This window comes from Vulpes vulpes, chromosome 9 (assembly GCF_048418805.1).
Source record: "Vulpes vulpes isolate BD-2025 chromosome 9, VulVul3, whole genome shotgun sequence".
Taxonomy (NCBI): domain Eukaryota; kingdom Metazoa; phylum Chordata; class Mammalia; order Carnivora; family Canidae; genus Vulpes; species Vulpes vulpes.
In genome coordinates this window covers 94770013-94790325 of record NC_132788.1, presented here as the reverse complement: position 1 = coordinate 94790325, position 20313 = coordinate 94770013, and the positions used below count along the sequence as shown (strand labels likewise).

The window sequence follows — 20313 nt, the reverse complement described above, 5'->3', positions numbered from 1 at the left end:
ACTTTCAACTTCTCTTGAGTGCTTGGAAATGTTCACTTGCTGGAGAAAAAAATTCTTCATGTACATCCTTGTACATCCCAAGGGCGGAGATGATAATTCACTTAGTGCCTTTTCCGTAATGTTAGCTACTGAAGGTGTTTCCAAAAAATCATTCTTGGCTTTTTAAATTAATGATGGAATGAACATCTGTTTGCATAAATCTCTGTCCACATCTCTAATTATTTCCTCAGGATACATTACTGAACACTCAGTTACTGGCTCATCAGGGAGAGGAAGGGAGTAGCTAGAGGAAGGGGTATCATACTTTGAGAATTTAGGGCCTTTTGAATCTGTTAGTTATTTTTAAAAATGTAAATGTAATTATTTAAATAATTGCTATTTGAAGGGTCTAAAAACAATTCCATGTATAGCTGCATATCTTGGAGGACTCCTGAGGTGGGACTATTTTACATGTGTATAAGCCATCCTGTTGCTTCTTTTTGGATTGTGTTCCTCATCTTTGCCTATTATCCCCTACTTTATTTTTTTAAAAGATTTTATTTATTTACCCATGAGAGACACAGAAAGAGAGAGAGAGAGAGGCAGAGACAGGCAGAGGGAGAAGCAGGCTCCATGCAGGGAGCCTGATGTGGGACTTGATCTTAGGTCTCCAGGATCACACCCTGGGCTGAAGGAGGCGCTAAAACCGCTGAGCCACCTGAGCTGTCCCTATCCCTATTTTATTTCTCATCTCTCTGTAGGCACTCTTGACATGTTGAGGATCCCACTCTGGTTTTGAATGATCTGGTGAACTAGCATTAGCTGGTTACCTGGGTGGGCGTAGTTCCTCCTTTGGGGAGTCTAAGGGAAGCGGCTCAGTGCTGGAGGTCTCCCGGTCCCGCATAAGCATGTCTTTGACATCCCCTTCCTTGGAGGATGGGGTCAGCTGGGTCTTAGAGGTGGAGAAATCCAAATCCTTGCCACCCACAGGGCTGCTGGCACCTTCCTTTCTTGCTGAGGTGCTGGGAGGAGAAGGCAGGGAGGCCCCAGGGCTCAGTTATGAGCAGTGAGGTGTCTCTGGTACTTAGGATAGTGACATTTCCAAACCGTGGTACATCAGAAGCCCTACCCCACTCAGTCCGACCTGGCTCACACACCTAGGCCAAAGGCCAAAGAATATGACCGTAAGCCATGCAGATTGGGAAGGAAGGGAAGAGCATTCTTCTTCCCTGCATCAGAATAAGGAGCTCTCCTTCTGCAGTCCCTGGCAGGAGACACCTGGGAAAACCTGGCAGTCTCTAGGTCTGAAAGTGGGTAGACCTGTGGGGTGGGCCACAGGCTCCGGGAGTATCCAGGCTGAGGGGGGCCTTCATCACACAGGCATCCCCGGGAACGAGTGGCAGAGTCCCCACCCAGCAAGACATGTCTGCCCTGCTGCCTTGACCAGCTCCATGAGTGCCCACACCAGCTCCCAGGAAAGTAGCTGTCCTCTCTCTCCATGTGACGGCACCCAGGTTCCTCCTTCTCAGAGAGGCAGATTGGACCAGGCCTGAACCATCAGGAGGAGGCCAGGGGCCTTGGCAACCCCTGCTACCTGACTCCTGTCCCTCATGGGATAGTTTTGGCCTGTGTCCTTTAACAAACGATAATAACAGCAACACCACATTCCTATTGCATACTTTCTAGGTAGAGGAATGGCATTCACCCGTTTATTTTCCCAATACCCCCCCCCCCCCAACTTTGATGCTACTATTATGATTCCCAATTTAGGGAGGTGGAAATAGAAGCACAGCGAGGCTGTCATGCCTCATACAAGGTGACCCCTTTGATGAAAGGAGCATCTTAGAGCCTGTGTTCTAGTCCACTGCTACCAGCACCTCCCAGGAAGGGTGTCGTATTAAGCGAGCCTTGACACTCCTCTCACCTGGCACACACAAATGATTCTTGCCTGCATGGTGAACTGGGGGTTTTAGGTGACATGAGTACCAGGCAGCTGGGTCACAGAAGGACTCTGGTTAGGGGTGGTTTCCACATGAAGTACCAGAGGGGGAGTGCTAGCCTGGTTTCTCTCTTCTACTCTACCATTCGTCAGTGGTGTGACCTTGGAAATAACTTCCCCTCTCTGAACCTTGGTTTCTATGTCAGTAAAATAGAGACCTCCTATCTCATGGGGTTGCTGTGTGGTTAAGAGGTAACCAGCACAGCCTGGACACCACAAATGTTGCCAGTATTGACAGCAATATGATCAATTGGAACCACCCAGTAGCTAAGATGCTAGGTTGTGTCCTCTCTTTCACCAGCCTAGGAGGGCCAGGACTGAGCAGGTAAAGCAACAGGAAGGTCACTCACCTTAGCTGTTCTTTGAACATCTTCTTGGACTTGGCTTTCTTCCCAGGTTTGGCAGAGAAAGGGGTGACCCCAAGTCCAAAGCCTTGTCCATCAGGCTCACCCACTAGGTGGCCGTCAACATCCATAAGCCCTGCCTGGATAGAGGCCAGCCACAGGGTCAAGGGTTAGATTAAGGGTTTTAGCCTGTGGGGGACCCAAGTATACATGTACTCAGGTGGGCATGTTCATCCCGTACACCAGGATGGCAGGCCCAGGCTGCTGGCCTCAGGCTGTCCCCAGCAGCATTATCTCTGACCACCCTACCAAATGCCCACTTTGCACATCAACTCCATCAATGGTCTGATGTCTTGTCTCATGCCATACCCTGAAGATCTTAAGACCTGTTTCCAACCTAACTCCAGGAATTGGTCTTGTTTATGGTCATGTTTATGGTCATGCCTCCAATTTTGGAGATCATTTTGAATTTATATACGGTTTACTCTTGCATGGGCCACACTCATCCTGATGTTACCTTTATCTGTTGCAATCCTGGATCTGCTTTAATGTGGAACACCTGCTGCTTCTGGAAAGGTCTGGGGATGGAAAAATCTGACATGAATGCTGTCAACAAGAAGCAACCATACATACCTTCTGGACTGCAGAAATGGCTGCAAAGTCATTCTTGTCTATAAGGGTGTACTTCCTGCGCAAAGTCAATTCCACTTCCTGTTCCTGTTGGCTTGAGAGAGAGAATGAGAGAACACCTCACACCTGATGCTACACTGAACCCTCCAGAGCAAGAACCAAGTATGGGAGTTAGAAGTCATTTGGGTGTGGCCCCGTGTGATGGAGCCACACCCTCATTATGAACCAAACCAGACAAAACAAGCCCATTGCACACCCCAATTCCTCAGTGTACACACCCACTGTCGAGCCATACAATCTGCAGTGGCCTCCCTCAGGTGCCAGGCACTTCTGCTCTAAGATAACTTTAACGAGGATTATAAGCCTCATTATAAGCCTTAGGACCATGCTTTCCCACCTAGGTTCCATCATGTGACCCACTTCTGTGATATCACACAGCATGAGCCACTCAGTCTACAGGTATGTCTGTACCCAGCTAAACTACAAATGCCTCCTGAGGTTGGGGTGGGGAGTAGGGAGTAGTCAGGATGCACTGCTCTGGCCATGCTCAGGGCTGGCACTCCACAAGGACCTCTTGTCTAATCAATGAACTCAGGAAACATCTACCATGGACCACTTCCCGAGTTGTCCTTGAATGGAGGGCTATCCAGTTCCCCCAGGGGAGAGGAAGGGCTGGAGGATCTGAGAGCCCAGGGGCCTGGGAAGACCCCAAGGACTCTGATCTGGCTTCTCACCCACAAGAGACAAGGTGTGCGCTGAGAGGTCACACCCTGACCATGAGAAATGAAAATGGCAGCCTGTTGTAGGAGTTAGATTGGGCAGAGAGGGTCCCTCACCTCAGAACCACCCGGAACTGGTTGAACACCTCCTGAATCTGTCTGAGGTTGATGATCTGGAGAGAAGAGAATAAGGCAGAGGTAGGGCCTCAGGCAGCACAGGACTGACGGTGTGTCTATGTGAGTAAAGAAACCAGACTCCATGGCTAACCCTTTGATCATCTGTCTTGAGAATGGAACATCTGAAACCTCCTCAAGAACAGAGAAACAACTGATTGAGTTTTCAGACCAAGTATTTACTGAAGGCTCTAAAAATGGCCTTTCCTAGGGTGCCTGGATGGTCAGTTAAGCTGCCGACTCTTGGTTTTGGGTCAGATCTGATCTCAGTCATGAGATTGAGCCTTGAATCAGGCTCCGTGCTCAATGGGGAGTCTGCTTGAGGCTTCTCTCTCCTTCTCCCTCTGCCCCTCCCTCCACCATGCCTGCATGCTCACACTCTCTCTCTCTCAAATAAATCTTTAAAAATTAACTTTTCTAAGTGAAAATCTCTATAAAATTAAAATGACTCTAGTTCTTGAAAACACTAAGGAAAAATTTTAATAAAATTTACTGTGTTCAGCTCTCCTATTTCTACAAAGTTCCGTTATGAACTTTCACATCTGTGGCCATTGGCTTCCCTCCTGGCCCTATAGACACAAGCATTACCCTTGATGGAGGGTCAGTCTGGGACTAACCCTACTACAAGGCCAGAAGAGCCCACCCCTCAGCTGTTGCAGGCCTGCCAGTTATAGCTGCCATAGTGACAGGCCCAGATGGGGTTCTGCAATCCGGATGAGGGGTTTGCTGGCCTACACTGTAAAAACAGAATGCATCCTCACCCTTCCCTGTACGGCTCCTGTCTTCCTCCTTGGCTTACTCCAACACAGGCCATGGGTATCTGCCTTGTAAACCAGCATGACTATCATCCTTGAATGGCCTTACTCCCCTTGGCACCACTGAGTCCCTGAGTTGCCACAGCTCAGTTAATTCCAGTCTGGTTGAACCTGGGTGGCTCAGTGGTTGAGCATCTGCCTTTGGCTCAAATCATGATCCCAGGGCCCTGGGATTGAGTTCTGCATCAGGCACCTTGCAGGGAGCCTGCTTCTCTCTCTGCCTATGTCTCTGCCTCTTTGTGTCTCTCATGAACAAATAAAATCTTTTTTAAAAAATTCAGTTTGGTTTCCCTCCTCACTATACAGGTGTGGGCACCAAAGTACATGAGGTTGAGCATTTCGCTGAAGTAGCTCAGCAAGGAGACAAGTGAGCTAGGATATGATCTAGGGCAGCCTGGCACTTACACCTGCAGTGATGGACCACTCCCTGTGTGGCCAAGGCTGTTCAAGACTGCTGGCCACTCTCTGGGGGCACACTCATCCTTATAACCCTAAACATGGATGTTGAGGCCTCAATGGGCTGCAGGGCTTGAGGCCAGGGGCCCAGCACCACCCACCCCACACCCACTGCACCCACTCATTGTGAGGTTCCAAGGCTGGCACAGCACAAGTGAAAGTATGCCCAGGATAGGGAGGGGATGTTGGTCCCCAGGAGAGGCTCCTTACGTCAATCTCGTCCAGTGTCCCCTCCAGGTACCTCCGCACCTGGGAGTTGATCTCAGCAATCTGGATTTCATCCATGGGATCGTAGTTCACAAGGGTGCGGTTGGCCTTGGAGGAGGATGAGTAACAGGTCAATAAGCTCCAAACACCTGAGCCCAACAGGGGCAGCAGGGGTCATTCTGAGAGCCAAGGTGGGAAGGTTGGACACAGGCCCTGGCCACCTAAGCCAGCTCCATTCTCTTCACCACTGGGGCTTGGCCAGGTGCTCTAGTCAAAGAGGGACAACTGGGTCTTGAGAGCCACCTGACATGGGCTTGCCACTCTGAGCAAGGGGGCTCTGATGGCTGAGTCTCAGCAGACCCGGTAGCATTAGGGTCATGGGAGAGAGGTGGTTGCCTCTGCCTTGAGACCTCACCCCACCTGCCAGACCATGAGCAGACCCAGGCAAGCCACCAGAGGCCTCCTGTTCCCACCTTCTGCCCTCAGGGCCCTCTGCTGCTTCCCCTTCTTCACTATCCAATCTGCCCCACCTCCCCTGACCTTGACCATCCTCATGCCGTCTGCCCCTGCCCTAACTACCTGGCACCTGGCCCCTTGACCCTCATTCTCCTATCAACTGCCTGCCTCCCCTCCCTGATATTGCACACCCCTGTTCACATCCTCCTACTCTTCCAGTATTCCTGCCCACCCAGTATCCCTGCTCCCCAGCCCCTCTGACCCCCAAGTCTCCCTGCCTACTTGGCCCTCCTACTCATCTGGCCCCTGTCCACCGAGTCCCTCTGCCCACCTGGTACTTTTACCCCAGTCCCTCTAGCAGTCTGGCCAGCCCTCACCCAGACTCCTGCCTCTAGCCTCTTACCAAGCTGTCATGGATAGCCAGCTCCTGCTTGAGCAATGCCAGCTCCTTCTCCAGGTTCTTGACCATTCGCTGTCAGGACACAGAGTTTGGGGTAAGGCAGAGAGGCCACCCTGCCTCTTCCACATCAAGCCTACAATTCCCCAAACTATGGCTGGACATCCAGCCCCCACCCCCCAGGGGAAATCCAGGTGGTGTGATGCCAGCATCTGGACACAGTTCCCTCCCCACTAGTGACTTTGCTCTAACTGGGGTGAATTTAGGGTCACTGGGGGCCTCAATGGTCCCCTGGCCTCTGCCTCTTATAGCGGAGGAAATAGAACAAAGTAAGCACAGGCACCCAGAAGGCACACACCACCAATTCCCAGGAGCTTCAGGATATTTCCAGTCTACCAGGGTGATGGTCCCCTCTGCCTCCAGGATGTTTTCCGTGCACAGGTGTACCTTTTACCCTCCTTCCCAACTGCTGCACAAACACATTACTGTTCCCCGCTGATGATCATGTACATCACCTCCAATTTTTTTGATGCTACAAACAACACTGCACAGCACTTTTGTCCTTATACTTTGTTGTCTTTCTAGGTTTATGTAGGATAACACAGCTCTTTGTGATCTGCTCCTACTCTTCCCCCTCAGCTCATTCTAGTCCTATCAAATTGGCACACGCCCACCTCTGCACAGCCTGTCCCCTCTGCCTGGGATACTCTTCCCCCAGGTATTGCCTTGGCTTATCTCCTGTACCTCCTTCAAGTCTTTGTTCAGAAGCTTCTAAATCAGGCACATTTCAGTCACCCCAGGTAAAACTGCAATCCCCTCCCCACCCCCACACCACTCTTTTCTCAAATCTTGCTCTAATTTTTTCATGGCACCTATCACCAACATCCCCTAGAGCAGTGCTATTTCATAGAACTTCCTGCAATGATGGAAATATTCTGTATCTGTGCCATGAGTTACATGTAGCTACTGAACGCTTGGAATGTCACTGGTGTGACCAAGGAAGTGAACTTTTAATTTCATTTAACTAATTTAAATAGCCCCAAGCAAGTAGCAGCTACTGTACTAGACAGTGGAGCTCTAGAACTTAACCCATTTCTTTATCTTTTTCTTTAATTAAAAAATATTTTATGTATTTATTCATGAGAGGTACAGAGAAAGGCAGAGACACAGGCAGAGGGAGGAGAAGCAGGCTCCATGCAGGAGATCAATGCGGGACTCGATCCTGGAACTCCGGGACCAAGACCCAAGCCGAAGGTAGACGCTCAACCGCTGTGCCACCCAGGTGTCCCATTTTTCTTTAATGTTTTAAAAAAATCTTTCAAGTGAAGTTATGCAGGCATACCTCATTTCATTGCACTTTGCTTTACTGAACTTCCCAGATACTGCTTTTTTTTTTTTTTTTTTTACAAGTTAAAGTTTTATGGCAACCCTGTGTCAGGCAAGTCTGTTGGTACCATTTTTCCAACAGCATTTGCTCACCTCATGTCTCTGCATCATATCTGGGTCATTCTTGCAATATTTCAAACTTTTTTGTTATTATATTTGTTATGTAATCTGTGATCAGTGATTACAACTTGCTGAAAGCTCAGGTGACAGCATTTTTTTAGCGCTAAAGTATTATTTAAGCTTTTTATTCATTATTGTTATTTTTTGGCTCCTCAGTGTGGAGCACAACGTGGGGCTTGATCTCATGACCCTGAGACCAAGACTGGAGCTGAGATCAAGAATTGTTGGATGGTCAACCAACTGAGCCACCCAAGTGCTCCACTGATATTTTTTAAATTAAGGTATATACTTGTTTTTTTTAGATACAATGCTATTGCACACTTCATAGACCACAGTATAGAGTAAATAGAACTTTTATAGGCACTGGGAAACCACAAAATTAATTTGACTCACATTATTGTGATAGTCACTATATTCTAGTGGTCTGGAACCGAATCCACAATATCTCTGGAGGTATGTATGCCTGGATATTTAAAGTGCACAACACGATAATATATATATATAGTGAAATGATTCAGTCAAGTTAATTAACATAGCTATCGCCTCACCTAGTAACCGTTTTTTTTTTATGTATGGTAAGAGTCGCTGAGATCTACTCTCTTAGCTATGTTATTAACTATAGTCACCATGTTGTACATTAGATCCCCAGAATTTATCTATCCTATAAATGAGAATTTGTACCCTTTGATCAACATCTCCCTTTCCTCAGGCCCTGTCCCCTCTCCTGGTAACCATGGCTCTACTCCCTGCTTCTATGATCTTTCAGTTTCCATGTATAAGTGAGATCATGTGGTATTTTTCTTTCTCTATCTGGTTCATTTCACTTGGCGTAATGTCCCCCAGGTTCATTCATGTTGTTGCAAATAGCAAGATCTAGACTCACTTTTTTTTTTAAGTTTATTTATTTAAATAACCTCTACCCAAAGTGGGCCTTGAACTCACAACCCCAAGATCAAGGGTCACATGCTTTCCCGACTAAGCCAGCCAGGTGCCCTAGACTCACTTATTTCTCATATTCATTCTCTCTCTCTCTGTCTCTCTCTCTGTGTCTCTCTCTCTCCCCCCAGCAGACCGTCAGCTCTTCGAGGACAGAAATGTTTATTTCTATACTAACACTCCAAGTGCTTCAAAAAGTGTCCAGCACATGATAAGTGCTCTATAGACATTAGGTGAATGGATAAATGATATATTTCTAGAAACAGAATTGCTGAGTCATTTTACAGTTGAGAGATACTGCCCTAGAGTCTTTGAGATGAGAGGCACAAGGGATTTTATGTCGAGAACGTCTGTGAATAGGGCTTCCTTCAGGTGTCCAAAAATGGCCACTGGAGGGAGCCCCTGACAATTGGATCCTGGAACTGGTGACCAAAGCTGTGACCAGTCTGCAGCAAAGATTGACAGAGAACCCTGGCAAACCGGTGGCTCTGTGGCAATTCAGGAACTAGGCCTGAGACTCAGATGACCAGGGTCCAAATCCTGGTTCTACCACTCTGGAAGCCCCTATGGTCTCTTTCAGATAGGCCTCCTATGAAGTCTAAGGGAGAGGCTTGGTGGCTGGCCCCTCCTCCTCTCAGCTGAAGTATTTCCACTTTGAAAAATACATCATGCCCCAGATAAAAAAAAGTCTGGTTGCACTGTTGAGGACCTCTGGCTAGATGACTGTCCAGTGTGGTGCGGAGAGCCAGGCTGAGATTTCTGTGCCAGTCAAGTGATGTGGGGAAACATGCCATCAGCTCCCAGGGTAACCAGCCTCCATATCAGTAGGAGCTGCTTCTCCTAATACCTGGCAGACTTAGTGGCCTCCAACTTGCTCCCCTGTACTGACTGGAGAGAAGCTGCTCAGAAACAAAGGGCTGGAGTAGCAGACCTTCCCCCCGCCCCGCCCCGCCACACACACAGAACAATCCTGCCTTACGGAGTCTTTTTCAGGGATAGGGGCACCTGGTGGCTCAGTGGTTGAGTGTCTGCCTTTGGCTCTGGTCATGATCCCAGGGTCCTGGGATTGAGACCCACATCACGCTCCCTGTGGGAAGCCTGCTTTTCCCTCTGCCTATGTCTCTGCTTCTCTGTCTCTCATGAATAAGTAAATCTAAAAAATAAAATAAAGATCAGAGACATTTCCTGGATGGAACCAATGCCTTGGAAATAGCACAGACTCAGGTCTAAGTTCCCTGATGGTCAGAGGTCTTCAGCATAAACAAAATGAGGATAATTCAGAAAGTTCTGTTTAAGAAGCCCACCAGGCTAAAAGCAGCTCTCCATCCAGGAAGCTTCTCTAGTTGACACCCCCACACCCCACCCTGTGGCCTGTAGGTGATATCTTCTCTCAGCAGAGAAGAATATCAAGTGTCTCTCTCTGCTGCCTGTTTGGGCACTAGGCTTGCAACTTTCACACCCCCTCACAGAATCGCAGACCACAGAGCAGGAGGTGCACTGGAGTTCATCAGTCCAACTTCCTAGTTCAAAGGTAAAAACTTCAAGAGTCTAAGGCTCAGAGTCTGAACAACTCACTACAGATAGCTGGTGGCAGAGGCGGATGGGAACCCAGTCTCCCCATCTTACAGTCAGCCCCACTGCCAAGGAAATTCCATGGAAGCTACCCCACTGCCTTGAACACAGGCATCTAGGCTGAAGATGACACTAGAAATAACAGAGGCGGCCTGGCTGTAGTCTAGGGAAGGGGGCAACCAAAGTAATTTCTCAGGTCTCTCTCAAGAACACACATTCATAAATGCTTATCATAAAGATAAACACAGTCTCATCGGATGTCATGGAGACTTGTTTGGCCAGGACTGACAATGCAGATTTCAGAAGAAAAATTACATGGAAGAGCATGGAAATCCTTGCTGTTTGGCACAATTCCTACCCAGCCTGGTTCGCATATGGCAATATGGTGGTCCCGAGCTCAGAGAACACCGAATAAGAAAATTATTTTTTTAAAAGATTTTATTTATTTATTCATAGAGATGCAGAGAGAGAGGCAGAGGGAGAAGCAGGCTCCATACAGAGAGCCTGAGGTGGGACTCGATCCAGGGTCCCCAGGATCACGCCCTGGGCTGCAGGCGGTGCTAAACCACTGCGCCACCGGGGCTGCCCCGAATAAGAAAATTAACAAAAATAAATAAAAGCTCCAAGCTACAGAAAAGCATAGCAAATAATGCCATGAAACCTGGGAAGACCACCCCCAAATCCAACTTTAAAAGCATGCTGCTATATTGGCTTCAGGGTTTTTTTGTTTGTTTTCTGTTTTAAGAAAAAAAACACAGTAGATAAACATGAAGCCCCACTTTACTTCACTCCAAGTCCATTCCCCCTGACATCCCAGAGGGAACTCCCAGCTTTGGTTTGGTCTTTTTTTTTTTTTTTAAACTGTACTCCCATATATCCATTAATGATATTCAGCTTTGCTTTGCACTGTTTTAGACTCAGTGTAAATGACAGAGGCTATCATTTGGCCGGCTACAATCCCACTGGAGATCATCCATGCCCGCAGCTCGAGCCCTGGCTCCTGCCCTCCGTTACTCACTCAGCTACTCTCCTGTTAAAGGCTATTCATCACGGTTCCAACTTCTCACTACATACTAAGCAGTGAGCCCTGTTCTGCCCCAGGGGTGTTCACATACAAATATGAAGAATGCCTCCAAGCCGTCCATCCAGAAAGGGACACTGCTGACCTATACAAGTGAGTAGAGGACTAGCTAACATTTACTGAGCATTTACTCCATGACAGCACTGTGTTAAGGGGTTTCTCTCCATTATCTTATTCTTCATGACATCTCTTTGAGAGTAGCCTCTGCTACTTCCCCAATTTATAGGCAAAGAAACAGGCTTAGAAAGAATAAGCATCTGGCTGAGGCTAGACAGCAGATGGAAGGAAAGAGCAGGTTTCCAGGACAGCCTAATGTGGGGACCATAGCCCGTAACTACTGTGCCAGTGGTTCTCAGTATGGCCCCAGCACAGCAGCAGCAGTAGCACTGGGGAACTTATTAGAAATGTCAATCCTTAAGCTTCACCACTCAACCAATGGAATCAGGAACTCTGCAAATGTTCCAGTGACCTTTTCGAGAAGCCCACTTGTGGTTCTGATACCTGCTCATGTTTGAGAGCCACGGCTCTAACTTACTCCCCTCCTCAGGCTCCAAGCCATGGGTTAGCTCCATGGAGCCATAGGGACCATTAATTTTCCTCCAGAATTTAGAATCTAGAAGGTTTAACTGCTTTATCGTGAGCTTAAGACACACATATGCTCCTATCTCTGGTAACCGTGATTCTACAAGCATCCTAAAGGAAAGCCAAATTATTGGTAAATGAGTTTTGATTTTGTAAGATGTTGCCAAAATGCTCTCCAAACCAATTGTATCGATGGCACTCTGGCCAGAAACAGACAAGTGCTCCCGTCTCTGCACATTCTCACCGTCATTCTCCATTGTCGGAACAATTCTAATTTTTGCCAGTCTGAGGGTGGAATTTCACTAAGGGTTCAACTGCATTTCCCTGGTTGATGGTGATGCTAAGCATGCCTTCTGATTCAGCAGCTGTGCTTGCTTAGAGGGATCATACAGGCTGGGAGGAAAGAGGTTTTGTAGTGATAAAACCAGATGAATATGAGAGGTGGTCCTTACTTGCGTCTGGAACAGTTAGCTCTAAGAACTCTCATATAGAAGCCCTGGGTAGTCAGAAGCCCTGAAGCCTCACACATGAACTGGGTGGTAACCTGACCCAGCCCTCTCACCTGGGTGGCCCCCTAGGGAGTCTTCAGGGATCCTGAAGACTCTGGCCTGTCCAGGGCTAAAAGGACTGACCCAGGATTGCATGCGTATCTTTAGTTGAGGTGGCAAGGGAAGCCAGTCTTGTGTCCTCGGCAGCAAACCCACACACTTTCTCTACAGTGAGACTCTTGCCCACAAGCCCCTAAGTACCTCAGCATCGTACTTCTCATTGATGGCAGGCTCAGTGGTGACCAACTTCATCCTGCTGGCGAACCGCAGTGAAGACAGCTGAAAAACAGATCACAGACCTCTATGTCTTTGGCCAATTGCTGCAAATAGAGACATTTGCAAAGCAGGTCAAAGGAGTCTACCGGGAAAGATAAATCTCTGCATGTAGACATATTCCAAAGTGAAGTATGGGGTCTCCTTCTTGGGGGTTCCTCCCAAGTCCCTCTGGAGGGGCAGCCAGGCAGGGGTAATTATGGCTAGAAGCCCATGAGGCAGTCACATGAGGAGGCACTTGAGAAACAGCCCCAATGCTGTGCCCCTCCGCACTGTTGTTACATGAGAGGTGGAGGGCTGCTCCCTGGCAGTGGGGAACAGCCGGTGGTAGCACAAGGGGGCCCTGAGATCCCAGCCTCACATCATACTGGGCTGGCTTGGGGCCCTGAAAGGACTCTTCCTTCAAGCAGTCTGGTTTAGTGGTTAAGAACTCTGCTGTTGACCAACTTCTTCTAACTCCTCTGTAAGATTGGGGAAACCTGCCTCCCAGAGCCTGGGAGGCTAATGAAGAGGTCTGTGACATGTTGACATGTTTTTTTTTTTTTTTTTTCCCTTAAAGATTGTATTTATTTGACAGAGAGAGAAAGAGAGCACAAGCAGGGGTTGCAGGAGAGGGGGAGGTAGGTACCCCGCTGAGCAGGGAGCACAATATAGGGCTCAATCCCAGGTCCCTGGGATCATGATATGAGCAGAAGGCAGACGATTAGCCGACTGAGCCACCCGGGCGCCCCAGTCTGTGACATGTTCTATACAGAAGTGGCTCACAGCAAGCCCTCAGGAGGAGAGAGCTGCTTCTGTATGGGACTGGAATCAAGCTGTCTTGCTCCACACTCAACAGAAGTGTGGCCAGGACTCCCTCACTGTGTTTACTCCCACATATACATGCACTGTCAAGGAGTAAAGCAATATGATCCTTTGACAGGAACAGTGTTAACGGTTTAAAGCATTTGAAAAAGAGAAGCATTAGCTTCCACACTCCATTATGCCTTTGTCTCAAACCCCTGCGGCAACTCTGGGCTCTGTGGGCTCCTTCCTGGGTCACAAACCCCCCAGGAAGGCAGGTACCAGGAGACCTGCTTCCTGTGCGGTGATGACCTCAGAGGTAGGGACAAGGGCGGGGGGGGGCTTCCACTGTCTTGGAGGACATTTTTCAACAAGGCAGTCGGAGGCCCAATTTTCATATGGTTCCTCTTGGGGTTCACATGTGCTTTGTTATGCTATGAGACTGGGAGGTTCCTGGAGCCTCCCTCTGGGGATGTTGCCTGTGCGTCAGCAGGAGCTCCTTCCTTGGCCTTCCAAGTCCCAGGACACACTCTCTGGACACAGGGATGGTCCCTAATGCAAGAAACTGGGAGGCCCTGCAGGAACATCTTGCCTTGCAGTGTGCCTGGAAAGGACCTATTTCACCTAAGTGGATTCTCCTGATGACTGCAGCTTGCCCTGAACATCTGCACTTGACAAAACAAAATATCTATGGAGAGCTTTCCAAATCTGCTTTATATATGATGTGTGGCCCTTCAGAGGAAGAAGGGAACCACTGCCAGGGTGCCAAGCTGTGTGAGCTCATGTGTGTCACTGCCTTGGCCATTAGCGCCAATCTGATTGCCTCTGATTCTCATAAGCTTGTACCCTCCCAGGTCACCTGGGTCCTGCAGCTTGGTTAATCGCCCTGAGTCATAACTCTGGCCATAACCCTCTCCTATCCAAACCCCAGGACACCCCAGCAACCAGCCAGAGCCAACCAGAGCCAAGGCGTCAGCCTGGCCACCGGGGCCAATGCAGCCTCCACAGTTTTTCTCTCCCCTTTTTTCCCGTGGCCTCCCCTATGGTGGCCAGAGATTCCTGGCAGGGCTCACACCTTCAGGCCCACAGTCCCCTCTGCCAGGAGCATCTTTGCTTTCTGTACCGCCTTTAACCCCAGATGGTTCAGGGCCCACCCTCCTCACCCCAGTTTGAGGAAGAGTCCCTCTTCCTCTGAAGGACTCCTTCATCTGGGCCGCTCACGTTCCTTAGGGCCATGGCAAGGAACCCTGAAGCCTAGGGCCACAGATAACTCACCTCTACTGAGCTGCTCTTCCCACCACCCCTCACCACCCTATACACAGCACATGCTTAGCACCTGTCAGCTCCTACTGGCCTTATAACCACAGCCTGGAACTCTGGTGCTTCTAAGATTTTTAATTGTATAATTATGAAGGACAAGAAATCAGCTGTCCTTGGGCCCAATCCACAGGAACAGCACCCCAGGAAGCCTGGCCCTTGCCCTCTGTGAAACTCCTCACACAGGCCCCCACACTGTGCCTGCTTCCTGCCTTGTCTTTTCCTCAACACAGCCTCTGCCCCTTAGTACTTGGTATTTGGATTCTGCCCAGGCCTCCAGCAGCAAGTTTGGCTGATTCATCCCCTGGATCCTTTTCCTCCTGACAATGTCTATGGCTGGTATGCCAGCTTAGCCAGCCTGCAGCCAGCCTTACCCAGCCCTGGAACATATGAGAAGGGATTCCAACTAGGTTGCATGGGCTGTCTTGACGTACCGTCTCTTCTAATTGGGAGGCTTCTCCATAGATGTTCGTCAAGAGGACCATATTGCAATTTCCCCCTGTGGAAAGCAGGACATGGAAAGGCCATAAACCTTGTGGGTTTTCTGCCAAGAGATTGCTTTGAGGCTGGTGGAGGTCTGTTATAGATTGAGTGTTTGTGTCCTGTCAAACTTCTTACGTTGAAGTTCTACCCTCCTAAGTGATGGTATCTGGAGATGAGGCTTGGGGGAGGTAATCATGTTTAGATGAGGTCCTGAGAGGGTGAAGCCCCCATAATGGGATTAGTGGCCCTAGAAAAGAGAGAGAGAGAGAGAGAGAGAGAGAGAGAGAGAGACCAGAACTCTCTGGTCCCTCTCTCTTTCGTTTCTTTCTCTCTGCTGTGTGAAAGCACCGCAGGAAAGCAGCCATCTATGAGCCAGAGTCTTCACCAGGAACCATCCATGCTGAACTCCGATCTGGGGTCTCCAGCCTCCAGGGCTATGAGAGATAAATGTCTCTTGTTCAAGCCCCCCCATCAATGGTGTGGGCTGTGGGCCAGGGCTTTGCTACTGGCAGCACTCAATTAATAAGCAGACACCCACGACTGTGCCATCAGGCCCAACATGAAAGCCTGGAGATACAAGGATGAAAAGACATAGCCTGCTCCTCTGTCAGAGAGGCTACAGGAGAAGAGAAGGAGGCATGGGTGAGGCCGTGAAGGGTTCTGCCAGGTTTAGGGATGGGGGAAATAAGAAGGTATTCCCAGCAGTGGCAAAAGTTTAAGCAAATGTTCTGAAGGACCAGCACAGCAGGCCGTGGGTGATGGAAGAGGGTACCACACATGCTTCTGCCTCTCCAGCTGTGTCTGGCGTCACTGTGAAAAGGCCGCTGGGAAGTGCATGCAACCGGAAGGGAGCCATTCTGTGATCACCAGCAGCAGCTATGCCAGGCCTGTCCCTCCTCCCTGGGGAACCAACCGCACCCTCACCTAACGAGTCCTTTAGGGCGTGGGTGAGCTTGCACTGCCGGAAGGGGATGTGGTCCCGCTTCTGGTCCCCGAGGGCAATGATGGCCTGCTCCAGGAATGACAGCGACTTGTTGATGTAGGTGGCTTCCTTCAGGACTCGGCCCTCAGACTACAAACCAAAGGTCAGTTTCACTCATCACATGGGGAAGCTGCCCCGCCGAGAACACTGCAGGTGGGTGGCCAGGCCAGAACCTCCTAGAGCCAGCTCTTCTTCTCAGTGTCATGGAAATGTATTCCATGTCCCGCTAATACTAATACTCCCAGGAATGCCCATGCAAATATTCATGGGAGTGTTCACGTGAACATGAATACTTAGGTGACTATTCGTATGAATGCTCACTTAAGAGTGAATATGCATAGGAATATTTGTGCAGATACTTGATAAATCATCCTGTGACTATCATACAGTTAAAAACACTTATATAAATGTACATAGGAGGGATGCCTGGGTGGCTCAGACACTTACGTGTCTGACTCTTGATTTCAGCTCAGGTCATGATCTCAGGGGGGTAGGATCAAGCCCCTTGTTGGGCTCTGTGCTCAATAAGGAGTCTGCTTGTCCCTCTCCCTCTGTTCCTCCCCACCTTCCTTCTCCCTCTCTCTCTAAAATAAATAACATCCTTTTTAAAAATGCACATAGGAATGCTCACTGCATACTCCTGTGACTATGCTACTACTTACACTCATATGAATATCTGAGATGAAATACTCACCAAAAGACTCATGTGAACACTCACCTGCATACACAGAGAAAGGTTAATACTAGCACAAAGCATTTCCTGAGCACTTACTGAGGGTCGAGTACCTTGCTAAGAATTTAGGGGCCATCATCTCATTTAATGTTTACAAAACACCCATTAGGTAGGAACTGCAACTGTGTTGCTGCTGGTTCATCTCTACAAATTCCGTCCCTCTAGCTCCACAGAGTCAAGCCTGTGTGCTCTACTGTGCTGAGCTGAGGACTGGGCTCTCAAATGCCCCACGAGGTACAGCCCATGTACACAGGCGCTATGCTGGCAACAGGGTTATGACTTGTTAAGGAGAATCCTCCTGCTACCCACTTACCCCGGACTTCTTTAGCCTTTCTGAGCCTGCTAGATCCACCAGGTTAATTTTGGAAGTGATATACTTTTCATCTGATAAAGTCCGTGAATGGGCCTATGAAACATTCAAACAGAGGTCAGATGTCACAGGGAGAAACTTCTGACAGAGCAGGCCCCATGGAATTTGGCCGCCCCTCCCAGGTTATTCAAGGAGCTCACACTTACCTCCACATAGATGGTAAAAATGCAGTGTGACCTGGATGAGTTTTTGTTCATCGTGTGGGAGGCTATAATCCTGTTGGTCTCTCCCTAAAGAGGAGGGAAAACATAGACATTTTGAAAAATTAAAATAATGAGGTGTTTGGTTGATTTTCATTTTTTAAAAAAGATTTTATTTATTTATTTGAGACAGAGACAGAAAAGCACAAACAGGGGGAGGGGCAGAAAGAGAGGGAGAAGCTGCTCCCCTCTGAGCAGGGAGCCTAATGTGAGGCTCGATCCCAGGACTCTGGAATCATGACCTGAACTAAAGGCAGACATTTAACCAACTGAACCACCCAGGCGCCCATGTTTGGGTCATTTTCAACTACACCCAAAAGCTACACAAGTGATCTCATGTTACTGCAATCAGACCTTCCAGAGAAATCTCATTTATAAATTAGTAGAGGGGATCCCTGGGTGGCTCAGCGGTTTGACGCTTGCCTTCGGCCCAGGGCACAATCCTGGAGACCCGGGATCGAGTCCCGCGTTGGGCTCCCTGCATGGAGCCTGCTTCTCCCTCTGCCTGTGTCTCTGCCTCTCTCTCTCTGTGTTTCTCATGAATAAATAAATAAAATCTTTTTTAAAAATTGTTTATAAATTAGTAGAATGGCAGACCAGCTAGGGGTCCAGACCTAGACCATCACCCTCCGCTATGGACATGAGAATTTATAGATCTTTCTGCAAAGCGAAGTAGCAGTAAGAATGAAGAGTTCTAGAAATGTTCATGAATACCAATTCACAATCAATCTACATATTCAGTGATTAGGGGATGGTCTGTCTATACAATGGAATGTTATACAGCCAGGAAAATGTTGACAAATATTTTTTAATAATAGAGAAACACAGAATCCAAAATCATAGCAAACTAACTTCGATAGCACATTAAAAGGATCATATACCAGGGTGATGTGGGACTAACCCCTGGGATGCAAAGACGGTGCACCATTTGCAAATCAATCGATGTGGTGGGTAAAATCATATGATAGGACCACCTAAGGAATGCAAAAGCATTCACATAAGAAAGCATTCATACACAAGATGCTCAGAATGGTCACCTCTAGGTTGGGGCTTAGAGGTCATTTCTTTATTTTTTTCATTTTTAAAAAACATTATATTTTTAAGTAATTTCCACACCCAATGTGGGGCTGAACTCACAATCCGGAGATCAAGAGCCCTGTGCTCCACCAACTGACTCTGCCAGGTGCCATTTGTTCTTTTTATATAGGTGTATGTTTTCATATTTTTACAGTGAACATGTTATTACTTTTTAAAAAATATTTTATTTATTTGAGAGAGAATGCATGTGTATGCATGGTAGTAGGGGGAGGGGCAGAGGGAGAAGGAGAAGCAGACTCCCCACTGAGCAGGGAGTCCAACATGGGGCTTGATCCCAGGACCCCGAGATGATGACCAGAGCCAAAGGCAGATGCTTAACTGACTGAGCCACCTAGACATTCCAGTGAACATGTTATTACTTTTAAAATTTATGAAAAATGAATAATTTGTAGTTTTTTTTATTTATTCATGAGAGACAGAAAGAGAGAGAGAGAGAGAAACAGGCAGAGACACAGGCAGAGGCAGAAGCAGGCTCCATGCAGGGAGCCGAATATGGGACTCAATCTGGGTCTCCAGGATCAGGCCCTGGGCTGAAGGCTGCACTAAAACTGCTGAGTCACCCAGGCTGCCCAATTATTTGTAGTTTTAAAGGGACAGCAGGCCCTGGTCTCTAATTCACAGGATTGGGTGCTATGACCAAAATACACTTTAAAATGGTGGAAATGGCTGTTCTTAAGAGAAAAAGGTCCTTGTGGGAGGGACTCCAGTCTCCTTAAAGGCACCAGAGAAATGCTCTGAACAAGTCCCAAAGTGGTGACAACAGGGCCCACTGGGGAGAGTGGAACACCTGAAGAGGAGGGAAAGCCCTAAGCTGTAGAGCAGACCTGGCTGCCCCCCTTGCTCACCCCTGTGGCCATGTCTCCTACAGTTTCTCACTATCACTTGTCCTATAAATTCAGTGACATTGGCGAAGGGTATAAGGGTCCCCTCTTTGTGAACTGCCCTCTCCCCTTGTCTTTTTGGCTTCCACTAGGCAACCTCTGGTGGCCTGAGAAGTGCAATCCCCTCCACGAAGAGTTCTTTGCTAACTCATCTTACGTGGCATAGCAGTCTAGGAGACATCTATGTGACCTTTCTTCCCTTTACCTGAGGTAGGACTTGCATGGTGGCTTGACAGCTATGCAGCCTACCCCAGATCCCTTCCTGCTTTGTTGACACAGGAACTTCCCTTCATAAAATCTTTGCACATTTAATCCCATCTCGGCATCTGCTTCTTAGACAATGCAGACTAACATACATTGAAAAGCCTGCTGAATAACAGACTGACGGTTGACTTCTCACTAACAATGGAAACCGTAACTTTGCAGTAATATCTTTAATATGGTAGAAGCAAATGCCAAAATAGAATTTTACACCCAGCAAAAATATCTCAATAAACAAGAAACTTGTTATCACCAGTATGTTCACTATAAAGAATGTATAACAGAAAAAAAGAAAAACATTCTCCAGAGGAAGGTTATGGAGAAAAGAAAGAAAAAGCAATGAAAGTGGTAAATATGAGGGTACATATAAAAGAATATAGACTATATAAAACAATAATGATGCCTCTGTGGAGTCAAAAACCAAAAACATAACAGACAAGGCAACAATCCTAAGATTCCTATGGAATCCAGGAGGAGGGGAAAGGTTTTTATGAACTTTAGATTTTGAGAAGTCTTATTTTTAAATATTTG

General features: G+C 48.0%; 1 protein-coding gene across 17 annotated transcripts in view; it reads right to left on the bottom strand.

Moving 5' to 3' along the window:
- Positions 1 to 20313, bottom strand: part of KIF9 (kinesin family member 9) — a 54517-nt gene that overhangs the window by 17510 nt on the left and 16694 nt on the right. For all 17 annotated transcript variants that reach the window (XR_011994418.1, XR_011994417.1, XM_025989061.2 and 14 more), the window contains 11 exons: positions 17489 to 17572; positions 17286 to 17378; positions 16182 to 16329; positions 15209 to 15273; positions 12603 to 12680; positions 6183 to 6251; positions 5327 to 5431; positions 3789 to 3844; positions 2956 to 3046; positions 2329 to 2462; positions 810 to 1001 (listed from right to left, as the gene is read on the bottom strand). Coding sequence is in view for 15 of the 17 variants with exons in the window: in XM_025989061.2 (XP_025844846.1) it covers positions 810 to 1001; positions 2329 to 2462; positions 2956 to 3046; positions 3789 to 3844; positions 5327 to 5431; positions 6183 to 6251; positions 12603 to 12680; positions 15209 to 15273; positions 16182 to 16329; positions 17286 to 17378; positions 17489 to 17572 (1115 nt within the window). In the remaining 2 variants the exon portion in view is untranslated. The remainder of the gene's footprint in view (positions 1 to 809; positions 1002 to 2328; positions 2463 to 2955; positions 3047 to 3788; positions 3845 to 5326; positions 5432 to 6182; positions 6252 to 12602; positions 12681 to 15208; positions 15274 to 16181; positions 16330 to 17285; positions 17379 to 17488; positions 17573 to 20313) is intronic.